This window comes from Leucopleurus acutus (assembly GCF_964270905.1).
Source record: "Leucopleurus acutus genome assembly, chromosome: Y".
Taxonomy (NCBI): Eukaryota; Metazoa; Chordata; class Mammalia; order Artiodactyla; family Delphinidae; genus Leucopleurus; species Leucopleurus acutus.
The window spans coordinates 3,700,544-3,728,120 of NC_139164.1; the positions used below are offsets into that span (position 1 = coordinate 3,700,544).

A 27,577-nucleotide genomic window follows, 5' to 3' on the forward strand; every position below is an offset into this window, starting at 1 on the left:
TCCTCCAGTGATTCCGGACCCCCTTTATGAACGGAATCTGACGTGGAACAGCAACGTATCAAACAGGTAAGGGTGAAACTGCTCTGGCTGACGTCAAAGGGCTTCCTCCCAATGCCAGCCCACCCACCTTCCATTTCAATGGAGACTAAGACCCCACAAAGGGGACCAGAATGCCACGTGGCCAAGCCATTACCACATGCATAGAGCTCAAGTCATGTGCCTTTCATTCAAATGCTCTTCCTGCTGTGCGTTTATTTCAAAACCATTTCCATCTTACATTTAAAGTTAGGACACCCATGAACGAAAGTCTTACGCAATTAATAACCTTAAAGAGAAAGGCAACTTCAGAAACACCATTACACAACCTTCCCTGAGATCAAAACTTTGAGGGTAGCTACACTTCTTGAAAAATGAGTAGGTCTTTCTGATGCTTTTTTTAATCCTTGAAAAAGTCAGTTATATAAACCTATGGACAACATTTCAAAAGACTGTAAGATACCTGTCAGGTGAGAAATCCACTGAAGTTGAAACAGCAGGGAAGGGGACAGGGCAGAACCTCTAAAAGAATGACATAGCCCTTGAGGATTTGCCATAAACTGACTAGAATCAATTAGGTCCAAGATGGTGCAAGATTTGACTTCCAGTGGACCTTGACCCTCATTGAATGCCCACTGTAATACAATAGCATCTAAAAGACATACCTATAGGTGCCAGGACAGTTCCAAGGCCAACGTAAAGGGCCAAAAAGTGGGTGGTGGCCCAATTCCTGGAAATCTCCACCCCCTCCCCAAAAAAGTTGGAATAATACTCCCACCCATTAGCCTATGAAACTACCCAGCCCATAAAAACTAACCACCCCATATTTCGTGGCCTCTTGCCTTCTGAGATGGCCCACACTCTGTGCAGTGTGTTCCTCCCAAGGCTGCTCTCGCCTTTTGAGACAGACCGCATTCTGTCTATGGACTGTGTATCTCTCTAAATAAATCCACTTCTTACCTATCACTTTGTCTTTCACTGAATTCTTTCTGCACTGAGACATAAAGAACCTGAGCTCCATTCAGTTCTGAGACCAGGTGTGTGATCTCAATCAAAAGACAGTGGGTTCAAGTCCCAATGTGGGTTCCGGCTGAGTTTGAGTCCCGGTCCATAGGTTCAAGTCCCAAAGTGGGTTGTGCGGTTTCAAAGTCATTCTCTGGGTCAATTGTCTTAATTCCTTTGATTGGCCACAGACAGCAACAAGGCAGCAGAATGGGCGTAAGAGGTTAGACACCTGACTAGCTGATACAGCCTTAGATCTACTGTGTCTGAGAGCTTTGATTTCACAGATGCCATCGTTGGGGCCAATACCACATCACCACGCACCATAGTAGACCATCAATGATGATTTGATGAAAATGCATCAGCGATGAAGGACCCACTTTGAGGAACATAAAAATACAGTGTAAGCATCGAATCGCAATTTTGTATCTAGATCAACCGTAGGCACATCTGACGTTTTGTGCGATGAGAGAAGCTGGATCTGATATAAAGATTTGCACTGTTTCCTACCGCAGTTCACCTAATTAATACTGTTAGACCAGGGCTCCAATCCCCACTCTAATCCCTACAACCTGTACCACTGTGGGTCCGTCCCATCACCTCTGAGCCTTTGTTTCCCCAAAAGTAAGATAAGGGAACCCTTCCAAGGGAGTGTATGAGGATTAAATGAAGGGGCAGCTACAATGTCCAGTGATGGCCACACCGCAGGCTCTCCATGAGTTTCCTGTGGAGGCATATAGATAAGATTGTTTCAAAGCAAAATAGTTTAAAGCCTGCATGAGGCATCAAATCATAGGATAACCAAAAAAGTAATACCCTTTCAGCGAAACTAAAATCAGCATTTGAATGGAGGTCTAATTAACCAACTGAAGATGCAAATTAGAGACGATTAATGAAGGAAAGCAAAAGTAAGAGCCACCCATAAATAAATCCCAGGCATTTCCATCACTAAGCCTCAGCGAGGAGGTTCCTCTTACATAGCAATGGTCTTTGAACAATCATCATGAAAAAAAAATAGAGGCAGATGTGATAGAACTCAACTTTTAGCTATGTATGCTTTCCTAATGACAAAGGTATACAGAAGGACGCATAGGAAATATGCTTTAAAAAGAGATCTCCTTTGAAAATAAATGGACCACCAGTTTGTTCATTAGATCTCGTGTGGGTATGAATAATTACTTTATAGCTGTGACGGTACATCCCAATGTGCCTGGAATAATCCCAGTTTATTAAGAGCATTATTAACAATTTTCAAAGTGTCCTGGATTAGATAATAAATTACATGCTCAATGGCTAGCGAGGTTGTGTGACGCAGTTCTGATTAAAGAAAATATTCATTGTTCAAAAAGCACGTGCGAAGATCCTGTCATCTGTGTCTTATTACGAGCGTCTTATCATCGCTTTTGTTTAATTAAGGTGGTTCCGTTTAGAAGTCAGTATTTGACAGACATTACCGTTTTGGCCAGTCGTGATTTTTTCCAGTGGATCAGCAGTCATGTTAATAAGATGTCCAAGGCTATTAATAACACTGGAAATGATCACCTGTCTGGGTTTACTGGTTCCTAGTGCTGGGCTATGAAACTTCACATACATAAACCCATAGGATGTTTATATGGTATGCACAATAACCTTGCCAGAGAGAGAACGGGACCACCTTTTAGAGATTCCGAAAAACTCAGCTGACCTTCTCAATGTCACACCACAGACACCAAGTAGTTCATTCTTATCTCATTATAAAAATCTATGTTCTTTCCACGCCGGCCTCCTGCTTCCCTCTGACCATCGTCCATCTTCCTAAACCTTTCTTTTGCGTAGGAAAACAGCATCTGTTACTCTGGAAAAGAACGGTAATCCTCTCAAACAATGCTTTTCCATTCCTTGGGCAGAGAAACAGCATGTATGCATTTCTTACTTTTGGAAAAAAAAACCTCCGACACTATTTCGACATTTTGGTAAAAAACATCTATTCCTATCAGAGTGCTAGTGAGTGGTACTAGGGATGTCCTGCAAGCAAAAAGTAAATGGCCACCGCACAGTTTTCCAGAGGATGGTAGCCCGTGCAAGGTCCCTGATAACAATATACCAGGTCCCATTTAAAACATCTCTCTCGCCCTGCAGAATCAGCAAAGCTGGCACACTGCGCTCCATCAGATAAAAGGGGGTCTGTGGCGCGGAGCTTCACACTAACTCATTCGTGGAATGTAAATAGACTGGCTTGGAGATGCTAAACTGCTTCTTTTATTCCCAGGCCACAACTCTCACAGCCCTCTGTTATCTTACCAGGATTTTTTCTTTTTCACTCTCAGCAGCAAAGGGTAAAATTAAAATTGTTCAATGAGAAAAGTTCTAAAAGCAACCTATTCTTTTCTTCTTTTCTTAAAATAAAAGAATAAAGGTGTGTATAATTCCCACAGTACTTTTCTAGATTCACAAATGGGCCAAATAGATAAGAGATCACTGTGTCAAGCTGCTTAATACCAGTTTGGCGTTAAACGGGGGAGAAAATCGATTTCTTTTGAAATCTAACCTTTTAAGTCACATCACCACCGTGTTGTGCAGGCAGGAGGACGCTTTGTTATTCCACTGAAGCAAGGCCTCACCCAAAGCCCATTGCTTTGTTCAGAAAGCAACGCCCAGAGCTGGTGATGCTACCGAGGGACGCCCACACTGCCCTCTTTGAAAGGGCTGCTAGCAGCAAGCCCTGGTCCGTGGCTTCCTTTGCCCACCTCTTCCTTAGAATGGACCTTTTGTAAAACATCAAGAAACAACATTTCCGGTTTCAAACACCAGTAGCCAAGTCAACTAGCCAGAGGCTTCTGAAAAACATTCAGAGAGGCATGCCACCCTTGCTGTGCAACACAAACGGAAATCATCCCACAAAGACCTGGCTCCTGGCACCGACAAGAAAAGAAAAGGAAATCAAGAAGGCTCTAGACTCTGAGGCTTTTTGTTGTGTTTCATCCTAAAAACCTGACGTTTCCAGTACGTTATCGATGCTCCCAAATGCCCAACTTTGCAAACATCTGTGGGCGATGTGCATTTCTGAATTAGAAGGTCATCTACAACTCATCCCCTTACTCCGGGGTCTTCTATAGGTGAATGCTTTCAGTAGTGAATGAAATACAATGCTCAAAACAAAAGTAAAACCTCAAGTTGAAAATAAAATATTCTTAGTGATACTTGCCTCTTTGGAGAAAACATTTCAGCCCTGTTTCTTATTTGAAACAGGTCCGTTGGTCCATTTTATTTTTCATAGCTTTTACCATAACCATCCTGTGACATACAGATCTCATTCTCATAGCCAGCCTGCTGTAAACAATTTTCTGCATCCTCTCAATGCATTTTTGCCTTGAAAACGAACGTTGTTACACAGGCTAGGAATATTATTCATGAACTGACCGAGAGCAGGCTAGACCACAGAAGAAGGTAAGCTTCGGAATAGTAACTTCAAAATATGTTATTTATTTTTCCAATCCCCAGTTGGGGAAAAACGAAGTTAACACCGAAACAACGGAGAGCTGCTCTTGAATTCCTACGCACTTGGCCAATGTCCTTTCATCATAAATCATAAAATTTACATAAAATGGAAAACCATCAAATTACAAAATTCAAATAGGAGTATTCCATCTCACGTAAATACAACAGCCATGCACCTCTTCAAGATACAACAGACACAGACAACGCATTAAGCAATTAAGTAAAAGATTTTCCGACAAACGATTAACTGATTAACACACCTACAAAACCACAAAAGAAAGCTAATGTCTTTGGCCGTTATCTACCATTACCAAGTTATCATCTATTACCAAATGCGTTATCAGACACGTCTCCAAACTGTGTTCATTCCACAGGGTTATGTCGGCTAAGCCCACAGAAAGAAAAGTGCTTTCAATAAAGGATCATGTTCATCTGATCACCTTGGAGGCTGCATTTGTTTGAGGCGGATCCTAGGAAATGAAATTCCTGGATTAAAAAGTGCAAACTCTGAAAAACAACAACAACAACAAAAAGCAGACGGCGCTGCGTGAACGTTAAGGGACAAATATATCTTGCAGCATGAAGTGAGCTCTGTGTAGTAGAGATGTCTAGGAATTAGAGTAACACAGTTACTCTATCAACGAGCCCCAAATCAAAAGAATCAACGAGCCCCAGACCGAAAGCAGAACTTCCTCATGGCCTCCTGTGCGGTGACCAGCAAGACGGAATCACTCACCTAGAATCCCCAGGCGGTAGTTAACTGTGATCACGATGACATTGCCATAGCTCGCGAGAATACTGCCGTCAATCATGTTGCCTGTGCCCTCCATGTAAGACCCGCCATGGATGTACACCATTACTGGCTTCTTACTGTTCTGATCATGGATGTCTGGAAAAAAAAAGCCAAGTAAGGAAACACAATAAAACATCATGCTGATGAACCAATGCTAAGTCAAGGGCAAAGGACGTGGGGGACTTTTCCTAGTTTAGATTGGAATCCATCGCATGGCCCCTTTTTAAATTAGGTATGTTCTTGGTAAGATGGCCTAAGGAAAATGGTCCATGTTGTTATATTTTCTACTCACAGAAATGACGCAGGCATTGGAAGGAACGTGTGTGCAGGTGTAGGTTTCTGTATGTGTCTACAACACTAAATACGCAAGGATGGAGAAGAAATACATCTTCCCTAAAGAGTGCTCAAACCCTACAAGGGCATCTATTACAAAATATATTTTTATCATCTAAGTAAGTGTGAAACCAACGTCAAAATGATAATTTATTTTTACTGTAACTTCTATCTTCAGTCAAAGAGGAGCTTATAGATTCATTTTCAACTTAACAACGAGAACATAAAACTAGTCATGAAACTGTAAGCTCTCAATACAGGGCCCATGATGACAAAAAACAAATAAATGGTTAAAAATGATCAACAGGACAGAAATGTGTAAAAACAAAACAAAATGTCCAAGCAAGTGTTTTTTCTCTAATTTACTGATTGCAGTAATATCCCAACTTAAGTGACCAAAAAAAAGAGAGAGAGAGAGAGAGAGGAGAGCTGGGATAAAAATGGCACAAGATTCCAACCCCAAGATGAAAGTGTGGCAACGCTACATATTTTTACAGGGAATATAAACTCCCATCGTGCTTTGCAACCAGAGCACCCAGAGTCATTATTATTTTATTTAACAATGATGTGAAAAGCCTATTTTGCAATGTTCTGTGACAACAGAAGTTTGGAGACCATATGTCTACTTGTAGAGCCTACTTTCTGAAAAGTTGTGATGAAATAACTAGTTTGGTGGAAATCATTCCTTGGGCTTTTTTACCTTGAATGCTGAAGAATCCTGATCTTGATTCTGATGATTTCTGGATATTTATGTATTGCATATACATATATATGTATGTGTCATTTAAATATCTGTATGTCAGAAGAAAACCAAATGTATCCATGTACATTTATTTTCATTTTTTCTTAAATAAAAACTTTTTTTCCCTAATTCATGGAGATGCTTTTGAACTATCAGAAAGGAATTTTAAGGAAAGAAACCACCCTTTGGATGGTGGCTGCGTATAAAATGAATTACGATCATGATCTCAGAACAGGCTCCTGGGTGCCACCACAGGGCATCCCGAAGGCAAAAGAAACCCAGTGGTCACAGTCAAGTGCAGAAAAAAGTGTCAAGCTGGCCCTGTGTCTGCAGATATTTAATCTGTTGCAGAACACTATTTTCTCCTGTAAAACTTAAATAGGGGGCTTCCCTGGTGGCGCAGTGGTTAGAGTCCGCCTGCCGATGCAGGGGACGCGGGTTCGTGCCCCGGCCCGGGAAGATCCCACATGCCGCGGAGCGGCTGGGCCCGTGAGCCATGGCCGCTGAGCCTGCGCTCCACAACGGGAGAGGCCACAGCAGTGAGAGGCCCGCATACCGCAAAAAAAAAAAAAAAAAAAAAAAACTTTAATAGGAAGTAAAAATCATTTTTTAATCCTTCACTCATCATATGCTACGTGGAATTTTTAAATAAATCACCGTCCCTACAGGGGTCTGGTGTTTTACACTATCCACCCCTCTCTCTGGACTCTGATTGCTGTGTTAGCCCTTATTTATGTTACCATTCTGCAGTAGGCGGCACGCTACTCCACTGTGAGAAAGGAAGAAGTTGAGGTTTTGAGGGCTGCTTTACGGGGTTCCCTCACAGAACACGTTAGGTTAACGGCTCTTACCTCCAAGACACAAAGAACAAGGTTCTCATGAGGCTGAGAAAGAAATAACCAGATGCCAGATTCGTGCAAAGTGAAGAAAATGATCATAGTTTCTCGGTATTAAAGGAAAACTAGACGGAAAAAACTAGAAGGAAAATTACTGTTAACAGTAATAAAGGTTGACTGGTGAGCACTGGGAAAACAGATCCTAACGGTCAAAAGGGAATAATACACTGAAAAGCCAGAATAAAAGCAAGATGCAAACTAACACCCGTAGTTGGCTATACAGGGATACGGATAAAACTACAGGTGTCCTGAGGCCTCATAAAGGAGAAGCTGGCTGCTGATTCAGGTGCAGGTATGATACTCCAAGGCCATCAGGAGAACTTTCTTAGAGGGTTATTAGAAGCAGGGAGAACCCTATGAACGCAGGTTAAAAAAAAAAAATTAACTAACAGTAGTGTTGAGAGAACCGCGGGCACGAGAAAGCAACATAGGCAAGACCTCTTTTCTCGTAGAGCCACTGATTCATGAAAAAACTCCGAGAGGGCAGGAAAACCAAGCAAGTGACGAAAAGGGACTCTGAAGGCAGTTTTGCTTCCCAGCAAGGAGAGCTCCCCACTGCACTTTAAACTGCCTTTCAGCCAGAGGACCACAGGCCCACCGAGGGCCTTCAACGTTTTAAGGTAAAGAAACGGAGATCCATGCATTTTGCTACTCAGATGGGAAAAACGTGTTTTCACCCAGCCTACACAGCCTTAGAGCCAGCGAAGGCTGACTTGAAACATGTTTTGTTTCTTTTCTTCTAAACCATTTATTCTGCTGAAGGAAGCGGATACAACGTGCTAATGATGGTTTAGATGTCATGTTAGCTTCCATCTTTAAAAAAAAATCACTTTACTTGTGGAGTATAATCTGTCAAACAATTTGAGCTCCTTCAAGAAGAGACTCTCCACAGCAGCTAAACATTTTTCGGGGAAAAATGTTCTTAAAGCAGCTGTGGTGTGAAGACAAAGATGCATAGAGCTAACTTTTTGAAAAATTTCAGTTCCATCCCCCCCTTTCTTTTTCTTTAAAGCTGATAAAAGGCAGTTCTGAAAGAAACAGCTTCTCTTTAAGACACTTTTTCATGTATTTTACTGTGAGCCAGAGAAGATTCTTTGAATGCCCCATTTTGGAATCAGTATGTTTGAAAAAAAAAAAAACAAAACACTAAAAACAAACAAAAACAGAAATGCCAACCCCCTGAAAAGTTCTACTGAGGTGTCTCACCGTCCACAGAAGAAATGAAGACCAAAGCTCCAAAATACAAAATTATAAAATAACATTCGGAAGGAAGAAAAGAAAGCATACATGCATGTTTTAAAATTTCACTTTCTCTTCTTGTGACCAAGCCAAGAAAAAGAAAAAGAAAAAGAAAAAGAGTTTCCTTGTAAATTGCATTTTGTTACTCACTTCATACGGAGAAACATTTATACATGTTCTCCCAGGTGATTTGCAGTCATCTACACGGTCATCGGGATTAAAAATGACAGTGGTTTCCAAACAAGAAGAAAATAAAGCACACAAAAGTGTACTCACTTCAGATAAGGGAGGAAAAACAGGTTGAAATGAAAAAAAGAAAAAAAAAAAAAGAACAAAAGATATAAAATCATGCACGAAGGTCGAGCTTTGAAAAAAAACAAAAAATACCTTCATCTTCACCACGGTCATTACTGGTTATATCATCAGCGTTTTTCTTTGTGTTGGCTCCTGGTGTCATATTGAGAAGGAAAATAAAGGGAAAAAAGAGAATTCAAAAACAACAGGTTTGCAAAAAAGTCAGAAGAAAGAGAGATACTACCCCAGTAAAAGAAAAAAAATAATGTCATACAAAAAGTTGAAATCTGTTACATTTGGATTTCAAAAACATGAAATAGGGAGATGCAAAATGCATATAAACATAAATATGTCAAGAAGAACAAATTCAAAATGTTACTTGCAAAAAATGTTAGATACTCTGTGAAAATGCAGTTTGGGGGTTAAAATGATACTACTGCAAAAAAAAAAACTAATGTGAGTTGAAAAAAAAAGAAAATTATTTTAAAAAGGGTTTCCCACATTTTATAAAGAAATGCATATGAAGTATTCAAATGTTCCTCTAGTTTTAACATGTTATAATCTAGATAAATTTTTGAAATGTCACTGATACAGTTTGCTTAGGAAATTCCATAATGTAAGAAGAAACACATTTAAACAATAAACATGAAAGAACTTTAATCAAAATATCTTAAAACCAACATTAGTTTCATGCATAAGAACTTAAAAGCACAACACTTATAATAAAAATCAGAAATGTCGCTACTTTATTTAAATCATGAAGACTCACCTATCCCCAGTAGCTACAGAATACTGCACGTTATTTATTCCTTTTGTCAACTGTAAACAAACTACCACTTTCAATAAGTATTTCTGAAGTCAAGATAAAACAGTATAAATAATTTTTTTCTGTTTGAAACACTTATTAAATATTGCTTGAATGTTATTGCTATTTGTATAAATAAATAAATAAATAAATGAAGTCACCTACCTGGATGACCTGAAACATAAACCGCCTTGAAATTTCCATGTAGGCAAAATGAACAGAGGGTCCCTTAACCACGCCAAAAAAAAACGGAAAAAAGGTAAAAAACAAAACTCTCCTATGCTCTCCGTATGCAGTGTGCCATTTTGGTTTTTCTATTTTCCAGATACAAGAAGCTAAAACATTTAATACCACTTGAGGTGTTTAATTAGCTCAACTGCCTTCTTTCTATAGAGAGGCACAGCCCACAGGTACGCCTATGGCAGTTCTGGATAACTCAAATTGTGGCCATCAATTAAAATGGTCTTGGCCTTCCTCCACGGATACATGGGTTAAGGGAGAGGAAATTGAGTCACTATCACCCACAACACTTGTAGCTGGAAAGCCTCCGTCAGTTCTACATACCTCAGAGGGGCTTAAACATATTTTGAAACCAAGATCTGACGTTGCTGGTTTTATAGCTCAATACGGGTTGATTATGGTCAATTTCATGTGGGTAAACAAGTACAAGCAGTGATGGCAGGTGGAAACCTGATCCCTCGTGTTTGTTGATTTTTGAGATTTAAATTTTCCCACTGTAGACAATTTCAAGTTACCAATCTAATCTAAAGTCATTGACAAGAGCTTGGAAAAGAAATGCCCAAGACCCTTTGAAACTCAAGCCTACTACCAGTTTCACGTCATCTACTTGAAAGTAGAATGAAGTCTTCTAGGAGACCACCTGTTTTCCTTACAGCACGTTCAAGTCCCATCTTTTAGAAAGTACCATGACACAAACGTGTCTGCCTATTATTGTCATCAGCTTAACATGGAAATCAATTCACATCTAAGAATTCCACTGTGCTGAAAGAAGTTAAAAGAAACTAAAAAAAAAAAAACAAAAAACCTCATCAAATTAGCTCCATTGTCTTTTGGGCTGTTTTGGTCAGAGTTTATCAATATACAACTGATTTCAAAGCTATCTCATGGGCTGAATTTATGGCAGAATCATGTTAAGAAGCGTATAAGAAATGCCCTTCTCTGAGAAACAGGCTACACGGATGACAGAACTAAAATCCTTCTCATTTCTGAAAAACATTTCAACTTTTTGAAGATTTTCTAAGTTTGTAGAGAAACAGGTCACCTCTTTCATTAAAAAAGAGAAGACACTAGAAAAATAAAGGTGTAGTCAAAACACATGCAATGGATTAGGAGAGAGAAAATGTTGTCTGATGAAGCTGATTCCCTCCTAGAAAATGTCCCTTTAAAAAGTTTGACCGGGGCTTCCCTGGTGGCGCAGTGGTTGAGAGTCCGCCTGCCGATGCAGGGGACACGGGTTCGTGCCCCGGTCCGGGAAGATCCCACATGCCGCGGAGCGGCTGGGCCCGTGAGCCATGGCCGCTGAGCCTGCGCGTCCGGAGCCTGTGCTCCGCAACGGGAGAGGCCACGACAGTGAGAGGCCCGGGTACCACACACAAAAAAAATAAAAACGTTTGACCAACTCTGCTGAGCACCAGCCTTCCCACAGCAGTCGGCATTAGGGAAGGTCTATAATGAGGACTCCATACCTGGACCTTGCCTTTCCCACGAGCCTGTCCTAATATCCCTGCCTTCTTCTGGATTTTCTTCTTATAAAAACTCTTCTGTCTTCCCAGCTGCAGCTGGAAACTCAGGCGCATGATCGCTGGACTGGCTCAAACGCAAACAAAGGCCATTCTGCGAGGTCTGGGGTGAGTTAAATGCCAGAGCTCTTTCCCAAGACCCAATTCTCAATGTCATCAGGCTCACCATCAATGCGTGAAATTTGAGTAATCTGAAATTCTCCCCGGGGCAGGAGGAGAGGCAGTATTCAAGGAGACTTCCCTCCAAAGATGGAGGAAGACGTTCTGAAGATTTGACAATGCTTTGAAAATTGGTATAACCTAGATGCATCACTGATTAAATGGTAATCCAGGGTAGTCTCTTTGACTCTTTACCAAATTCCTTTGTTCAACCAAGTGTGATTTTTAAGGGCTCTACTGAGGTATAATTTTCAATCATAAAATCAACTCATCAAGGTGTAAAGTTCAAGGAGTGTTTTTTTAGTCAATGTATGCAGTTGTGCAACCATCAGCATAATCCGATTTTAGAATATTTCCTTCACCCCAAAATGACTGCTGGTGCCCAACTGCCGGCATTTGACGTTCCTAACCTCAGTCTCACTTAGTCAACAAGTGACTTAGTCTAGATTTGCCATTTCTGTGCATTTCCCATAAATAAATTCATACAGTGTGTAGTCTTGTGTGTCTTGCTTCGTTCACTCAGTATAACGTTTTCAAAGTCCGTCCGTGTTGTAGCATGCATCAGTATTTCCTTCCTATTACTCATACAGATGAATAATAGTCTACTGTATGGCTACACCGCATGTTGTTTATCCACTCATCTGCTGACTGACACGCCATTTGTCTTATTTCCACTTGGTGGCCAGTATGAATAACGCTGCTATGAACATTTATATGCAATATTTTTTACGGATGTATATCTTCCTGGGTGTATATCAAGGAGTGGAATTGCTATGTCACATGGCGCATTTATGTTTAGTACTTTAAGAAACTGACAGACTGTTTTCCAAATCAGCTGCATCACTGTATATTCCCATCAGCAGTATATGCAGGTTTCACTTTCTCTACCTCCTACCCAAGACGTGTTATTATCTGTTTGATTATATGCATCCTAACAGGTGTCAGACGGTGCCTCACTGTGGTTTTAATTTGCATTTCGCTAATGACTTAATCACGTCAAGGATCTTCTCCTGTACTATCTTCTTTGGCGGGATGTCTATTCAAATATTTTCCCCGGTTTTTAAATTGGGTTCTTTGTTCCTTATTCTCGAACTGTAATTACATTTTTTAGAGACAGGTCTTTTGCCAGAAAGATGATGTGCAAATCTTTTCTCCCGGTCTGTGTCTTCTCTTTTGATTTTCTCAATGGTGTTTTTTGAAGTGCAAAATTTTTTAATTCTGATGAAGTCTAACTTACCGACTGGTTTTTTGTTAAAGCTTGTGTTTTTGATATCACATCTAAGAAATTCCACCTAGTGAAAGGCCCTGAAGATTTCATGTTTTTTCCTAGATGTTTAAAAGTTTTACTTCTTATATCTTTCATTTATTCTGAGTCAATGTTGGCATATGATATGAGGGAAGGTTTGAAATGCATCCTTTATTCAATTGTCTCAGCACTACGTACTGAAGACACTCTTTCCTCAGTGAATTGCTGGGACACTACTCTTGCGAGTCAATTGCATATAAACGTGAGGGTTTATTTCTGGACTCTTTAATTATATCCCCTTCTATATTTCTATTTTTTAATATTTATTTAATTTATTTATCTGGTTGCACCTGGTCTTAGTTGCAGCTGGCGGGCTCCTTAGTTGTGGCATGTGAACTGTTAGTTGTGGCATGTGGGATCTAGTTCCCTGACCAGGGATGGAACCCGGGCCCTCTGCATTGGGAGCTTGGAGTCTTAACCACTGTACCACCAAGGGAAGTCCCCCCTTCTATATTTCCATCCACATGAGTGCCCTACTGTCCGAGCTTTAGAGTACGTTCTGAAACAGGGAAAGGCAAGTCCTCCAACTTTCTTCTGCTTTTTCAAGATAGTTTGGTTTCTCTAAGTGCTCTGCCACTCCAGGCAAACGTTCCAATGAGCTTGTCAACGGAAGCAAAAAACACCTGCTGAGATTTTGATGGAAATTATTTGCCACACTACAATTTTAAATTAATTTTATAGAGCAGAGTCTAACCCAGAAACATAATTAGATATCGCCTTTAATGTTCTTTGTATATTGAATTTCCCACCCTTTTGTTCTTTTTTCCGTAAGCTGCTGCAATATTTGTTCTCTCAATTATAACTAATTAAATGGCCTAAAAACCAACTGAGTTCTCTTGAGTATCTCGTTTAGTTACAATCATGAACTATGTAAACACAGGTGTTGGAGGACACAGGGAAAAAGATTCTGCTGTCATTTATTCCAGAGTAAACCCACCCCGCAGCTGCTGAAAAGGCATTTCCAAGTCCAGACAGGCAATGAGTTTTCTCCTGGTCCCCAAAAGACCAGAACAATATTCCTTTACATCTAATAGTTAGCATCTCCAGCAAACCTCAGTGGGGAAATGGCTCTAAATATTAAAGGGAATACTGAAATAACTTCAAACAAATATATTCCATTATTAAAATTTAAATATGATTTTATAAATAAAAGATCTCAATGTCCCAAGTCCTGAAGGATGTCCGTGGTTTTTTTATACCTGTTCTTCTGATGTTCCCTTTTAGTGCTTTATCTACATCATTTTCAAAACTCAAACTATTTAAAACAGCACTTTGTATCATAAATGTAATAGGAACCCTTTGCAGACAATTCGGAAAACATAGACCAACCAGAGTCAATGAGAGAATAAAAGTCTATGGAAAACTTCTAGATGCTGCAGTTAACATTCTGAGGCAGGAAACTAATTTTATAAATGTTCTTTTTAACATACATTAAGTTATAGCACCATCAAAGTATGCAAATCATGAAATAAAGTCACCAATGGTGTTATGTGATCACGTTATCTACTCAATATAAAGAAATGACAGAACCCCCCAAAAACCTTTCCAATTATTGCTCTTCATGCAAGATATCCTATTAAAATGTATTTATCAGCTCATATTTATTATTATTATTTTTTGGTCCCTTCCAAGGGCAAATTCCAAGTCCTTCTTAATCTTGTTATCTCAAGGAAACATCTTAAAAAGAGGCTGTCTGGCTAAATGCATTGTTTTCCATACAGAGGAAGTTGTATACTGGGGTATGGGAGAGAGAAATGCTTTCTTGGCCATCACAGATGTGATGGATTAGTTAGTCACTGGGCCACAGAGGACTACTTCTTTCATGTAACCAATCCTGGTAGGAGACCAGCAAGCAATTAAGATACCCTGGGCTCACTCCAGCAATGAACTGACTGGGACGTGCCCCACCTCAAGCTGTCCTCATTAGTGTATTCACTGGTACACCCATTCCTCCTGCAAACATGTACTGACACTTCAAGTACGCTGGCCCCGGCCAGGGGAGGAGAGGCGGCTGAGGCAGACACACCCATCCTGAAGGAGGTCACTTCTATGGGAGATCGACTTGCACAGGATGACTCCGGATGGGGCTGATGAATGTCTTCATTCATTTACTCTCTTGGTTAGGAGTTGTCTATGATGGGAAGGTGCTTGCTTGCTGAGGACGTGGTGGGTACCAATAAGTAAGCATGCACGGGTGAGCTAGGGTGAGGGCTCACTTTCTATAAGCAAAGGAGGTGGGCTGCTCTGAGTGGGAGGGGAAGGGGAACAGGGGCACTCAAGACCCCAGGAGAGGGAAGCAGGGCAGGAACCCACTGGGATACCTCTTCTGTCACCCCGACACCTTGATGATGGGCTGTAACAGAGATAAACACCTGTGGATGGAGAACGTCGCCTGCCGTATCAGTAAACAAAGGATGCTGCAGCCATCCGGCCCTCAGCCACTGGCATCCAGATGGGATTCAGGACGGACACAAGTTGGACACTCGCCCAAGACAGTTAATGGGATATCAAAGGAATGACTTCAGTCAGCCCAGACTCTTGCATCTTCCCATACACAGAAAAATGCTAAATCCATTAACTTGAGATGTCTGCTTTTCATTCATGAACAGTCATCTTTTGATGCTCTGACTACCTGGTCCTTGTTGCAAAAACTCCTATACATCCAGGCTCCTCCCCTACCTCTCTGGGGCAGCCCCTCAGAGCTATCTGAGTTGCTGTGTCCCACACTTAAGTTCTCAGAAAGTCTGCCAAAGAAAACGTAATTCTCAACTTTTAGGTTGTGCGTTTTGTTCAGTCCACACTCTCCACACATAAATCATAACATAGGCTCTAACCTCCACGTTCACACTAATTAGCACAGTGAATCTCAAAGACAACATGAAACATTTTATCTGTGGGTCCATCCAATGTATGTGCCGCTTGAAAACTTGGCACCTACAGAAAAGTTCAACTTCTGCACTTGAAGAAATCAGCATAGCTGACCTACTCCTTCATGTTTGCTTCTCCCTGAAATCAGAATATCTAAACAAGACCAAGTTACGTGACTAACAAAAATATGTGTACATCTGGGAAGCTTGTCTAATGGAACCTTCAATAAAGTGATTCCCTGAAACCAGCATTTGGAATGATTTATCTCTTTTTTCTTTTTATACATGCCATGGCAATGCAGGAAGGTCACGTTTGTGATCAGCCCTGAAGGCCACTCTTTCATAACGTGGGGGAAGGGTTTTGGTGACCAGAAAGCCTTAGAAAAAACAACACGTACCAGGGGAGTATATGGAAATTTATTGCCCGAAAGTCAGCAGCAGAGTTATACTTTGAAAAAAAAAAGTTCAGAAAGCTATCTCTGAATTTGAAGATCTCTGCCCCAGAATATATAAAGAGATATAGAATCACTGAGTTATAGGATGTAGTTGATTGGCAAAAGTTGCCCAATTTTACAATCCTCCCTGTGATTTTGTGAGTTTGTGTTCCCACCATTTGGATCTTGAAAGGTTTTATGATTTGTTTTCCCAACAGAAAAAAAATGATGATGGACCAGTTCCAAGCCTGGGACCCCAAGGTCCCCATACCTGTGGAGTTCATAGTCCACGTGTGTCAGTCAAGCACAGATGAGCATCCTTGTTGAGAAAGACCTTGCCCAGTGGGCACCTGTGACTTGCAAGCTGATCCCAGACACAAGAACCTCCCAGCTGAGGACACTCAAGATTTCCAACCCAAAGCACCATGCACGAAATAAAGGATGATTTAAAAAGCTGAGATTTGGTATACAAACAGCTCATACAACTCAATAACAAAAAACCAAAACACCCAATGGAAAAATGGGCAGAAGACCTAAATACACTTTTCTCCAAAGAAGACATACAGATGGCCAACAGATGCTCTGAAAAAGAAACAAGGGCTTTTTTCTACTCGGGAAAATCTGCATCAGGCAACACAAAGCAAATATTTATTTAAGAAGAATCTTTCTAGAAATACAAATAGACAATAGGCACATGAAAAGATGCTCAACATCACTAATTATTAGAAAAACACAAATCAAAACTACAGTGAGGTATCACCACACACCAATCAGAATGGCCATGACCAAATGTCTACAAACAATAAATGCTGGAGAGGGTGTGGAGAAAAGGGAACTCTCCTGCACTGTTGGTGGGAATGGAAATTGGTGCAGACACTATGGAAAACTGTCTGGAAGTTCCTCAACAAACTAACCGTAGAGTTACCATATGATCCAGCAACCCCACTCCTGGGCAAATATCTGTAGAAAACTCTAATTCGAAAAGATACATGCCCCCCAGTGTTCAAGGCAGCTCTATTTACAATAGCCAGGACATGGAAGCAACCTAACTGTCCATCAACAGAGGAATGGATAAAGAAAATGTAGTACATGTATACAATGGAATATTACTCAGCCATAAAAAAGAAGAAAATAACGCCATTTCCAGCAACATGGATAGACCAAGAGACTGCCATACTAAGTGAAGTCAGAGAAAGACAAATATTATATACTATCATTTATATGTGGAATCTAAAAACTACTACAAGTGAATCTGTATGCCGAACAGAAACAGACTCACAGACACAGAAAACAAACTTATGGTAACCAAAGGGAGAAGGGGATAGGGATAAACTAGGAGTACGGGACCAACAGATACAAGCTGCTATACATAAAACAGAAAAGCAACAAGGATTTACTTTATAACACAGGGAACTATATTCAATATCCTGTAATAACCTATAATAGAAAATCATCTAAAAAATATAGATGTTTTTATACATATACTATATCTGAATCACTTTTCTGTACACCTGAAACTAACACAATATTGTAAATCAACTATACTTTAAAAGAAGAAAAGGAAAAAGAGAATTCTGCCGCGTAATTTACCTTGGATTGTCATTGCGGGAAAATTAAAGGCGCATTTTTGTGATCACAGTAAAAATAGGTCTAATTCTTTCTAACATTCTGGCACTGCAAAATGCCTCCCTGCAATAACGGGAAGTAAGAGCAGTGGGTTCTTTTTTTGGGTGGGGTATGTTTTCTTTCTCTCTGACTGGCTTTGGAAGCAGACGGAGAAAAATATGAATAATAATTTTCCTTTCTTGTTTAGCTGGAATTAGGAGGCACTGATTTCACACTTTGCCTGGTAGGAATCAAAATAAATCTAAAACTTTATAGGTGTTTGATATATGTCTATGCTTCTTATTAAAATCTCAGGGCACTGCACAGACTTCCATAAGCTTTTTTTTTTTTTTTTTTTTGGCTGCATTGGGTCTTCGTTGTGGTGCACGGGCTTCTCATTGTGGTGGCTTCTCTTGCTGCAGAGCACGGGCTGTAGGAGCGCGGGCTTCAGTAGTTGTGGCACGTGGGCTCAGTACTTGTGGCGCACGGGCTTAGTTGCTCCGCGGCATGTGGGATCTTCCTGGATCAGGGCTCGAGCCTGTGTGCCCTGCATTGGCAGGCTGATTCCCAACCACTGCGCCACCAGGGAAGCCCCCATAAGCAGTTTTTGTTATGAACTGTGCTACTGAAATATTTCTGCTCACAGGAATGATAGACAGATGCAATTAGATTTACATCAATCTCCCCCAAGTTTATTAGCACTTTCACCTGATAGAATGTATTCCCCCTAACAGTCTCTGTGAGTTTGAGATTAAATGACAATGTTATTTAAAACTGGAACTAATTCAGTATTGAATTATGCTTGACGTTTTTTATGCATCTTTATTCAGAAAACGCGTATTGAAAATGAAATTGGCTTTGGTTTGCCCTGAGACACCTCTTGAAATATAGTTGTACTAAAAAAAAACAAACAATAAACCTGTGTGTGTGTGTGTGTGAGAGAGAGAGAGAGAGAGAGAGAGAGAAAGAGAAAGAGAGAGAATACACACACACATTCTTGTCAAGAGAGTCTGGAAGATTTTCAGTGGTTTTCCTAGTGTTAACTGTGATCAAAAGCTTCTTTATGTAGCCAGAACACACACCACTGATAATGGGTGAAAGCTCTATGTGAGTTTTTGGTGTGGAGGGCAAGAATTATGAGGAACTGGAACCTTCAGCTTATTCTCCTTTTTCTATCTAGGTAAAAGAATGAACTGAAAAAGATAGATACATAAGTACGTATAACTGAATCACTTCGCTATATGCATGAAACTGACACAACGTTGTAAATCAGCTATACTTCAACAAAATAAATAAATAAAAGAAAAGAATAAACTGTCTGCCTCAAAAGTGGCTTGTCTATCTTGACCAGGCAAATCACTCAAGCTGTCTTTGGCTTTCCTTGACTCTGCGTCTAACATGGGGACCTAGCAGGCAATCATGTCCTCAGAATCAAATGAAGTCTAGATTTGTACAAAATCATCCCACTCTTCAATGCTTGACCCTGTGGAGCCAGAAGATGCAAATGATATGACCCCAGTTAAAGGCCCCAAGAAATATATACATTTTTAAGAATCACAAAGTCACTGAGGAGTCTGGAATGTATGATCGTTATTACTTCAGATAAGGACTACGGCCACTTCATCCACTTTTGAACTTAGCTGACTGGCCACCATAGAGCTGTCCCTTGTTCTGCTCAGTTAGAAACTAAAGGATGTACTGATATAAACAACAGAGATGTCAACCAGAAAACAAACTTAAGGGAAATGACTCTCAACCCTTTTCTTTTTCTTTTTTTTTTTGGCTGCGTTGGGTCTTCACAGCTGCACGCGGGCTTTCTCTAGTTGCGGCGAGCGGGGGCTACTCTTTGTTGCGGTGCGCGGGTTTCTCATTGCGGTGGCTTCTCCTGTGGAGCACGGGCTCTAGGTGCACGGGCTTCAGTAGTTGTGGCACGTGGGCTCAGTAGTTGTGGCACATGGCCTTAGTTGCTCTGCAGCATGTGGGACCTTCCTGGACCAGGGCTCGAACCCATGTCCCCTGCGATGGCAGGAGGATTCTTTGCCACTGTACCACCAGAGCACTCATTCACATTCACACACACACACACACACACACACACACACACACACACACACACACTCAGCCATGTGTACACGCAGACTGGCACACAGCCTCCTCACACCCCAACATACACCTCCATCAAAGAGGTCGTTTTAGATCAGAAATGTGTCTGGTTCCCCAGCATGCTTGGTATTTGTAAACCAAAGCCAATGTGACGGTTTTCCCTTAAAAGTACATGCCTCCTTTTCCTATGAACACCCTAATTTTGTTTCTGTGTTATAGAAAATTAACATTCCTGTACTTGGTACTAACTACCGTGTGACTAGAGTGGAATAAAAATTGATGATTTTTGTTGATTTTTTTTGATGATTGATGTTGATGATGGGAACATCAACACAGAATATGAAGTACCCAAATATTTATGGTGACTAAGCAAAACACTACCAGGATTACACCCTAAAATAATGAAGACTAGGAAAGCATTATACTCTTTCCTTTACTCCAATCGTCAGGAACTTTCTGAAGGGGGAGCTTAAAAGAATCACTTAAAAAAAAAAAAAAAAAACTTAAAAAAATAAATAAATAAATAAAAACTTAAAAAAAAAAAAAAGAAGAAAAAAAAGAATCACTTAACCAGGAATACCTTGCCTAAGAATCTACCGGTTCCCTAGTAAGATGTGAACGCTGCCTTGCGCACAGCCAGCGATTCGTAAGCGCTGGCTCATGTGAGTGCCAGGTGGTGTTGTTTTAATGGCCCCCCAAGTATTACTGCATGTTTCTGCCTCCCAGATTCTCTTACTAGATTCTGAGGCTGTGAACCATCTAAATCTCCCTCCTGGGACTCACTGTCTAACTTTGAAAACCTCAGAACACCCAGTGCAAGTGGCAGCAGCTGTATGGCAGGTGTATGACACCCCAGGGTCTACTCCACAGGAGGAAACCACCCCTCGATCCATGTGTTCCAGCAATGTTTCGTGGGTGTCCCTGAGGACACTATGTCTTGCGTGACAATTACATGGGCGTGTCACTTATATGCCCCACAGTCCCCAAGGATGGCAGGTGTATATAGACTCTTTCCTGTGCAACCAAAACCACTTAGCAGAGGAAGACCCTGATCAGGGAGGCGCCAACACAGTGCTGTGTTAGCGTTAAGCGAATCATAATCACTTGTTTTCTATATGACTCAAGGCTGATGACATGGAAGGCAAGATGTTTTTTTAAGCAAAATCCCATTTGGATTTTAAATGCAAGATATTTTCAAAGTATTTTCATGGATATCGTACATTGGGATGCTCAAAGCGTCCTTGGGAATTACAGACGAAGGTCTGTGATCTGCACTTTTTGCTTTCTTTTTTTTTTTTCTCATAAACTTAGATTTTAGGGGAGTTTCACATGTCAAGAAAGATTGTAAAGACAGTAGAGAAAGCTGCCATATACCTCATACCTCTCTTATTAACATCTGGTCCATGTGTGATAATGAGTGAGCCAATACTGAAATATTATAATTAACTGAAGTCCATACTTTATTGAGGTTTCCTTCATTTTTACCAAATATCCTTTATTATTTTTTTTCTGTCACAGGACCCTACATTCTATTTTAGTCATTATGTCTCCTTAGATTCTTCCTGGCTATGACAGCTTCAGGCTTTTCTTGTTTCTTCTGACCTGGACACTTTTGAAGAGCTCTCACCAGGTGTTTTGTAGAATATCTCACAATTGGTTTTTGCTTTTTTTTTTCCTTGACGTTTTTCATGACAAGACTGGGGTTGTGAATTTGGGGAAGGAAGCCTGGAGGTCAAGTGTCCTCATTGCATCATGTCAAGGGTGCATGTTCTCAATATGACTTATCACTGTGAATGTTGACCTTGATCACCTGGCCAAAGTCACATCTGTCAGGTTTCTCCATCATAAAGTGACTCGTTTTTTGATACTGAGCTGCATGAGCTGCTTGTATATTTTGGAGATTAATCCTTTGTCAGTGGCTTCCTTTGCAAATATTTTCTCCCATTCTGAGGGTTGTCTTCTCGTCTTGTTTATGGTTTCCTTTGCTGTGCAAAAGCTTTGACGTTTCATTAGGTCCCATTTGTTTATTTTTGTTTCTATTTCCATTTCTCTAGGAGGTGGGTCAAAAAGGATCTTGCCTGTGATTTAGTGTCCATGGACAGATGACTGGATAAAGAAGATGTGGCACATATATACAATGGAATATTACTCAGCCATAAAAAGAAACGAAATTGAGCCATCTGTAGTGAGGTAGATGGACCCAGAGTCTGTCATACAGAGTGAAGTAAGTCAGAAAGAGAAAGACAAATACCGTATGCTAACACATACATACGGAATCTAAAAAAAGATGGTCATGAAGAACCTAGGGGCAGGACAGGAATAAAGACGCAGACGTAGAGAATGGACTTGAGGACATGGGGAGGTGGAAGGGTAAGCTGGGACGAAGTGAGAGAGTGGCACTGACATGTATACACTACCAAATGTAAAATAGACAGCTAGTGGGAAGCAGCCGCATAGCACAGGGAGATCTGCTCGGTGCTTTGTGACCACCTACAGGGGTGGGAGAGGGAGGGTGGGAAGGAGATGCAAGAGGGAGGGGTTATGGGGATACGTGTATACGTAAAGCTGATTCACTTTGTTATACAGCAGCAAGGAACACACCATTGTAAAGCAATTATACTCCAATAAAGATGTTTTAAATAAAGCGACTCTTTTCTCCTCCTTGAATTTTAGAATCTCTGAAAGGCAGTCAGCTTGCACAGCCAAACCCAAGAGGCAGAGATTCAGGCTCCAGCGCCTTGAGGGAGAGGATCTCCATAAATCATTTGGAATGCTTCTGCATGGGAGGGGTGTCTTCTCTCCCCAGTGGTAGGGAGAATCATGCCACCCTTTCCTCAAGAGATCCACGCCCTAACCCCCAGAACCTGATAATATGATATGATACACAGCAATAGGGAATTCAATTTGCAGATGCCCTTAAGGATGATAATCACCTGACCTTAAAATAAGGAAATTTCCTGGATTATCCCAATGGAATCCCAAGAGCCCTTTAGAGTGCAAGGTAAAGGCAGAAGACAATCAGAGTTAGAGAGAGACTGAAAAATGCTAAACTGTTTGGTGGGTTTTATTGTTGTTGTTTGTTTTGTTTTTTGCAGATTAAGGAGGGTGCCTCGAGCCAAGGAATGCAGGTGGTCTCCATAAATTTAAAAAAGAAAATCAAGAGAGAAGTTTTCCCCTATGTCCCCTAAAGGAACTCAATCCCACTACACCTTGAGTTTAGCCCAGTGAGACCCATTTGGACTTTTTTTTTTTTTTTTGCGGGCCTCTCACTGTTGTGGCCTCTCCTGTTGCGGAGCACAGGCTCCGGGTGCGCAGGCTCAGCGGCCATGGCTCACGGGCCCAGCCGCTCTGCGGCATGTGGGATCTTCCCGGACCGGGGCACGAACCCGTGTCCCCTGCATCGGCAGGCGGACTCCCAACCACTGCGCCACCAGGGAAGCCCAAAGGTTTTTTTAAAATAAATTTATTTATTTATATATTTATTTTATTTTTGGCTGCTTTGGGTCTTCGTTGCTGTGCGTGGGCTTTCTCTATTGCAGCAAGCGGGGGCTACTCTTCGTTGCGGTGCACGGGCTTCTTATTGCCGTGGCTTCTCTTGTTGCAGAGCATGGGCTCTAGGCGCACGGGCTTCAGTAGTTGCGGCACGCGGGCTCAGAAGCTGTGGCTCCGGGCTCTAGAGCGCAGGCTCAGTAGTTGTCGCACATGGGCTTAGTTGCTCCGTGGCGTGTGGGATCTTCCCGGACCAGGGCTCAAACCCGTGTCCCTTGCATTGGCAGGCGGATTCTTAACCACTGCGCCACCAGGGGAGTCCCCCATTTAGCCTTTTGACCTTGAAAACTCTAAGATAAATTTGTGTCATTATAAGCCAGTAACAGTGTGGTCATTTGTTACAGCAGCAATGGGAAACTCACATTTCCTGTTTATTTTTTCAGTCATTTAGCACCATATGGGATTGTAGGTATGTATGTATGGGATTGTATGTCTTTTACTACAACAGTACTTAATTTTGTTCCTCAAATTGTTCTAGCTTTGGCCAGTCAGAGCGCTTTCACCTGGTTTCTGTACCCCTTCAATGTACCCCCGTCGCTGTGGGTGTTTTCTTTGTTTTTTAAGCACTGCCTTGCTTCCTGGCACGATAAGATGCTTCAGGACCATCTTGTATCTTTTCTGCCCCATTTCTAGAATCAGACATTTCTCCAAGGAGTTCCAGATCCTTCTATGTGACATCTTTATTTTGTAGGTCAAGAAGGTGAAGGAGATCAAATGAGGATGACTTGCCTAAAAGATGCTACGACTACTCGGTGACGCAGCTAATATTTACATAACAGGCTTTACGTATATAGCTGGGTCTACGATACATGCTAGCCAGTTACAGAGTGAAAATTACCACATGGCGCTCCTTCCCCACACCGTACTGGTCCTCCTATTGCTACCACGGTTATTTCAGTAGGACGCTATGGTTAACTAAATTGCCATGTTGGCTTAATACATGCAGGGCACTGGTCCATATACTTTGTAACCATATGCAAACTTGTCAGCAACTATTGTTGCCCCAACCATAGAGAAGAGACAACTGTACCCCAAAACAGATACGTAAGTTGGTCCAGGAAATCAACTCGCCACAGTCTGGGGATTCAAACCCAGAACTCAAACGCATCCTGGCAAGGCAACGTCACCATTTAGCGAAGAGTGAAAAGCATTGTATGCAAGGTGGTAGGTTAGTCCGTGACAAAGCAATTTCTGTTTTGCTCCCCCAAATACTGGGTTGGCCGAACGAACTTTTTTGGCCAACCCAGTAAATTATGACCCACAGACGAAAAAGCCAATGATGACATCCACTGGTCTAGTAAAGAAAATGAAAATGATATCTAAATAACTATGTAGATGAAGGACAACTCTTGTTCTGGGAAAGGCAAGAACCAGATGTCGGAATTTGAGTTTCAAAGGAGGGATGGGGAGGAAAGAGGACATGCAAAGAGACCCTTTTGACTAGAGGTAGAACTCTTAATTATCAGAATATCCTTTATCAAGGAAAGCCCATTCTTTAGGCGAGATTGTGGCACTGAACTTGAAAAACAACGCTTGTGTTTTGAATACAGTCCTAGTTGGTACCGATAAAGAGATTCTTAAACTTTTCAAGCCACTGCCCCCAAGGACTCAGAATCTACATAAACAGTATATCACAAAATGTGACCCAGCTTTATTAAACACATTCCGATAATCTCTGATTTATTTCAGTTTTAATATTCTTATATATTTACATTAGCATGATAATTAGCATGATATTGCTTCAGAAAACAGTACTGGGTGGGGACTGCAGGATGGGATTTTCTTTAATACAAATTAATCCCATAGGCTTAATGACTCTAAGCCAATCAATCCCTTCTATTGTAGATCCATAAAGCATTTGCTTCAGGCCAAGACGTAAGCTTACTAACTCCCTAGGTATTTGCAGATTTACGCTAAATGAGTTTCGTTTTTGAAAGCATGATATTTTGAGAGCCACAGACAAAGTCATTGCGAGCCGAATGATTTCATTTCTTTGGTAATTATATGCAATTTCAGGTATTTATGAAAATCTCTCCAGGTTATGGATTTTGGTTATTACTATTCTTACTTTCAGTTGAAGAAACAGGGAATGACTAAGTCCAGCTCAAAATGTTTAACAGCCTGACATGAGTCAATAAGAAGATGGTAAATAGTGTTAAAATATATTCAGTTGCCATCCTTCACCAAGAAAAGCCATTCTCGCTCCCATGATTACATCTGCTTGCCGGTCAATATCCTAACCAGCTTTCACGATTTGGATGAAACTTCTCTGCAGGAACCTCTCTAAAGAAGCGACTTCCTAGGGACTTCCCTGGTGGTACAGCGGTTAAGACTCTATGCTTTCACTGCAGGGGGCACGGGTTCTATCCCTGGTCAGGGAACTAAGATCCCACATGCCATGCAGAGCACGGTCCAAAAAAAAACAAAAGAAGCGACTTCCTGATATGGTGCCCTGGTAGCATCCTCAGATGCAAATTCCCCAACTTAAACACTCATGAAAACAAACAAGAAGATCTGAACGTCACAGCAAATCCACAAGGGCAGAAAATCCAAGGTTGCTTCTGGTGGGTTTTCTATGAACCCATTAACGACACTGCAGAGAATTCAGTCTACTGCTCAGGAATCTTCTGATGGCATTACGACACTGGGAATCATTCTATAAACCTTACAGGAAATCAATCAGTGAATCATTGAAATCTCCTCTCCCCCTGAATTCAGCCACTTATCACAAAGAATAGTGTGTGTACAAACCGCAAAACTGGGGACATGTGCTCCTACCTCAGGGGGTTGACTGGTCATTATTTCAGGAAACCTCACTGCAACATCTGTATATATATACCTTCAAATTAAACAAATTTTACATCAACCAAAACAAACAGCAAAGAGGTAGGGCTGGTGCATGGAAACGGCCAGCTGCTCACTGCTGCAGTGTTGGACAATTCAGGAAAAGTCTTAGATGTCCAGTGAAGTTTTTCACACACTCAGTAAGTACAGAGTAGTTGAATGTTAACACGTACTGAGACTGTCTTAGTAAGGGACCATACTGCCTGGAGATGAATATCACACTAGAAATTTGAGAAGGAGTCAGACAGATCAACAATTGCAAAGGGTCTGCATTTCTAAGGAACCCCCAGGTACGTGTGCAGGTGCTCTGGGACCACCCCCACTGAATGACGAGGACAGCTGGACCCTTGGCAAAGGAAAGGACCGTTCACATCTATATCCCTTCTGTTGGCAGACACCTTATCTGGGTAAATCCTGACTTACTCCAAGATGAGGAAAGAGAAAAAATGAAAGACAGTACGTGTTTTGTGTGGAAATAAAAGCAGCGCGGAACAAAAGATAACCACAGCCTTTGGAAGATTCCATGGGAACATTTAGATAACCGCTTGCAGTTTTTCACGGAGCAAAATAAGATGCAGTTTCCTTGGTTCAGAGGCATGTAAAGGGACCAGTCTGAGATAGAAAGAAAAGGCTGAGGTGATAAAGGCTGATGGGAAGGAATAGCAAGTGGAATGAAGGAATTAAAATCCACTCTTTGGGAGGAAAAAGGTGCAGATATGTACCTTAGATCTGAATACAGGGAAATGGACACCAATATACAATATACAGGAACCACATCGGCGTTCCCTCAGGTGTAAAGACCTTCAGAGTCTCCAAACACAGAAGATCCCATTGGATTTTCCTTCTCTACCCAAAATGTTAACACAAATGGCAACAATGAACTAGAAAGTAAGCTCACACATGGTGATGTCCTCCGGCGACCAGTTTGATAAACAACACAAAATGTTAAATTGAACAAAAAAGAAAGAAAAGTATGTTGTAATCCAGTAAAGAGTTCGGGTTACTCTACAAATGCTGAAGACCAGATCCACAGGAAGAAATGTAATACTTCGCTTGCTGTCAACAGTGGAAGGAGAAAAGTCAAACGCTAAGCAATGGAATACGGTCAAAGGAGAAAAAAGTATTTGCAGGATGGCAAACAGCATTTGATACAATTAAAATATTTAATGAAAGGATCAGCGGGTCGGCAGTATCTATTTTGACAGGGAATCCTTTTTTAATCCAGTTAGTAAGGAGCTGATGTAACACTGCAGGGAACAGGCTTTGGGAAAGGCTGAATTTTCTGAAAATATTAAAGAGGAAGAGTGATTCCTGCCTAAGATTATCTAACCAG

At 41.2% G+C, this 27,577-nt stretch overlaps 1 protein-coding gene across 2 annotated transcripts in view; it reads right to left on the minus strand.

Moving 5' to 3' along the window:
• LOC309978859 (neuroligin-4, X-linked) overlaps nucleotides 1–27,577 on the minus strand; it is a gene marked incomplete at both ends in the record, with an annotated part of 268,508 nt that overhangs the window by 123,319 nt on the left and 117,612 nt on the right. Inside the window, 2 exons of one of the 2 annotated variants that reach the window (XM_082865505.1) lie at nucleotides 5,252–5,404; nucleotides 8,906–8,965. In XM_082865505.1, coding sequence (XP_082721631.1) covers nucleotides 5,252–5,404; nucleotides 8,906–8,965 — 213 coding nt within the window. The remainder of the gene's footprint in view (nucleotides 1–5,251; nucleotides 5,405–8,905; nucleotides 8,966–27,577) is intronic. The other variant, XM_082865506.1, reaches the window with a different exon arrangement.